The sequence below is a fragment of the Capra hircus genome, chromosome 7 (genome assembly GCF_001704415.2).
Source record: "Capra hircus breed San Clemente chromosome 7, ASM170441v1, whole genome shotgun sequence".
Taxonomy (NCBI): domain Eukaryota; kingdom Metazoa; phylum Chordata; class Mammalia; order Artiodactyla; family Bovidae; genus Capra; species Capra hircus.
The window spans coordinates 100,166,829-100,169,203 of record NC_030814.1 but is presented as its reverse complement, the minus strand read 5'-3'; the positions used below and the strand labels follow the sequence as shown (position 1 = coordinate 100,169,203).

At 41.9% G+C, this 2,375-nt stretch overlaps 1 protein-coding gene across 1 annotated transcript; it reads left to right on the top strand.

Moving 5' to 3' along the window:
* LOC102169951 (olfactory receptor 7A10-like) lies at window positions 695-1,663 on the top strand. The gene has a single exon (XM_005701335.2). The coding sequence runs from the start codon at window positions 695-697 to the stop codon at window positions 1,661-1,663; it is 969 nt and encodes a 322-aa protein (XP_005701392.2).

The following is a 2,375-nucleotide window of genomic DNA, read 5'->3' as shown; positions in this document are numbered from 1 at the left end:
CAGAGGTGAAATGCAGTATACCCTCAAGGAGGATTTATCTCCATATAACAAAGTTATGACCAACCTAGATAGCATATTTAAAAGCAGAGACATTACTTTGCCAACAAAGGTCCGTCTAGTCAAGGCTATGGTTTTTCCAGTAGTCATGTATGGATGTGAGAGTTGGACTATGAAGAAAGCTGAGCTCCGAAGAATTGATGCTTTTGAACTGTGGGGTTGGAGAAGACTCTTGAGAGTCCCTTGGACTGCAAGGAGATCCAGTCAGTCAATTCTAAAGGACATCAGCCCTGGGTGTTCTTGGAAGGATTGATGCTAAAGCTGAAACTTCAATACTTTGGCCACCTCATGCGAAGAGTTGACTCATTGGAAAAGACTCTGATGCTGGGAGGGATTGGAGGCAGGAGGCAAAGGTGATGACAGAGGGTGAGATGGCTGGATGGCATCACCGATTCGATGGATGTGAGTTTGAGTGAAATTCGGGAGATGGTGATGGACAGGGAGGCCTGGTGTGCTGCAATTCATGGGTTGGCAAAGAGTTGGACATGACTGAGCAACTGAAGAGAACTAAACATATTAACATCAATTCCTTGACAGCAAAGAGAAATTAAAATAGTTCAGCTATGTGAGTTAGGCCGGTTTGAGTGAAAACTATTCATGTTATTTCTTTTTTCCCTCCAATAGTCACCTCCACCACATGGAATCAGGAAATGGTACACAGAGCTTGAATTTTCTTCTTCTGGGACTTTCAGGGGAATCAGAACTGCAGCCCCTCATATTTGGACTTTTCCTCTCCATGTACCTGATCACTGTGTTTGGAAACCTGCTCATCATCCTGGTCACCATCTCTGACTCCCATCTCCACACCCCCATGTACTTCTTCCTCTCTAACCTGTCCTTTGTAGACATCTGCTTCACCTCAACAACCATCCCGAAGACGCTGTGGAACATCCAGACACAGAGCCAAGTTATCACCTATGAAGGCTGTATCACCCAGATGTGTTTTTACATTCTCTTTGCAGGATTAGATGTCTTTCTCCTGACGGTGATGGCTTATGACCGGTATGTGGCCATCTGTCATCCCCTGCACTATATGGTCATCATGAGCCCCCAGCTCTGTGGACTGCTGGTTCTGATATCCTGGATAGTGAGTGTTATGTATTCCTTGTTACACAGCTTAATGGTGCTGAGACTGTCCTTTTGTACAGACTTGGAAATCCCTCACTTTTTTTGTGAAATAAAAGAGCTGGTCCAACTTGCCTATTCTGACACCTTTCTCAATAACATGATGATGCAATTTGGAGCTGGACTCCTGGGTAGTGGTACCCTGACTGGTATCCTTTACTCTTATTCCAAGATAGTGTCCTCTCTATATAGAATCTCTTCAGCTCAGGGGAGGTGTAAAGCATTTTCCACCTGTGCATCTCACCTCTCAGTGGTCTCCTTATTTTATTGTACAAGTTTAGGAGTGTACCTTAGCTCTGCTGCTACCCACAGCTCACTGTCAAGTGCTGCAGCCTCAGTGATGTACACTGTGGTCACACCCATGCTGAACCCCTTCATCTACAGTCTAAGAAATAAAGACATAAAGAGGGCTCTGAAAAGATTTTTTGGGATGGAAACTATATCAAGGTCATTTGTCCTTGGGCTAAAGAAATGCACATGATAGAAGGGTTTAAGCCTCAGGGCCACATATCATGCTTGTTTGATCAAATTGTGAAAATGGCACTTGCTCCTTCAACTTACTGTCTTCTATTTCCATTTCTTTGATTTCAACTTCTCTATGCAATTTCAGCAATTTGCTTAATTAACTTTTCTGTTCTGTCATCTGTGCTTTATCCTTTGTCATTTATATACTCTCCCAAATTGATTCACGTCCTTAAGTGAAATATATGGAAATGCCCATATATCTCATAAGACTGGGTGCATCTCCTAAGAATAATTTATTTGTGAAATGTTATATATAGATCAAGTTTATTTCATTTTACTGAGTGAATAATCCTGAGTTCTGTTACCTTTTGGAAAAGAAAAACCACCTTGACTTCTGAATCCATCCAATGACATAATTTCATGAGTGTGAAGTATGAAACCTCAATTTATCACTTTCTGTTCATTATTCCTTTTGCACATTACTACCATAATTTCTCTTCCTCAAATTGTAGACTTTAGCATATAGTGTGTTTTACAACAAGGCATTCCATTTTATTCCTGATAGGATCTTGTTCTTTATTTAGCTCAGTGTGTGTATTGGTTACCAGTGTGTGCTCAGTTGCTCAGTCGTGTCTGACTTTTTGCGACCCCCATGGACTGTAGCCCACCAAACTCTGTGGGATTTTTCAGGCAACAATACTGGAGTGGGTTACCATTTTCTACTCCAA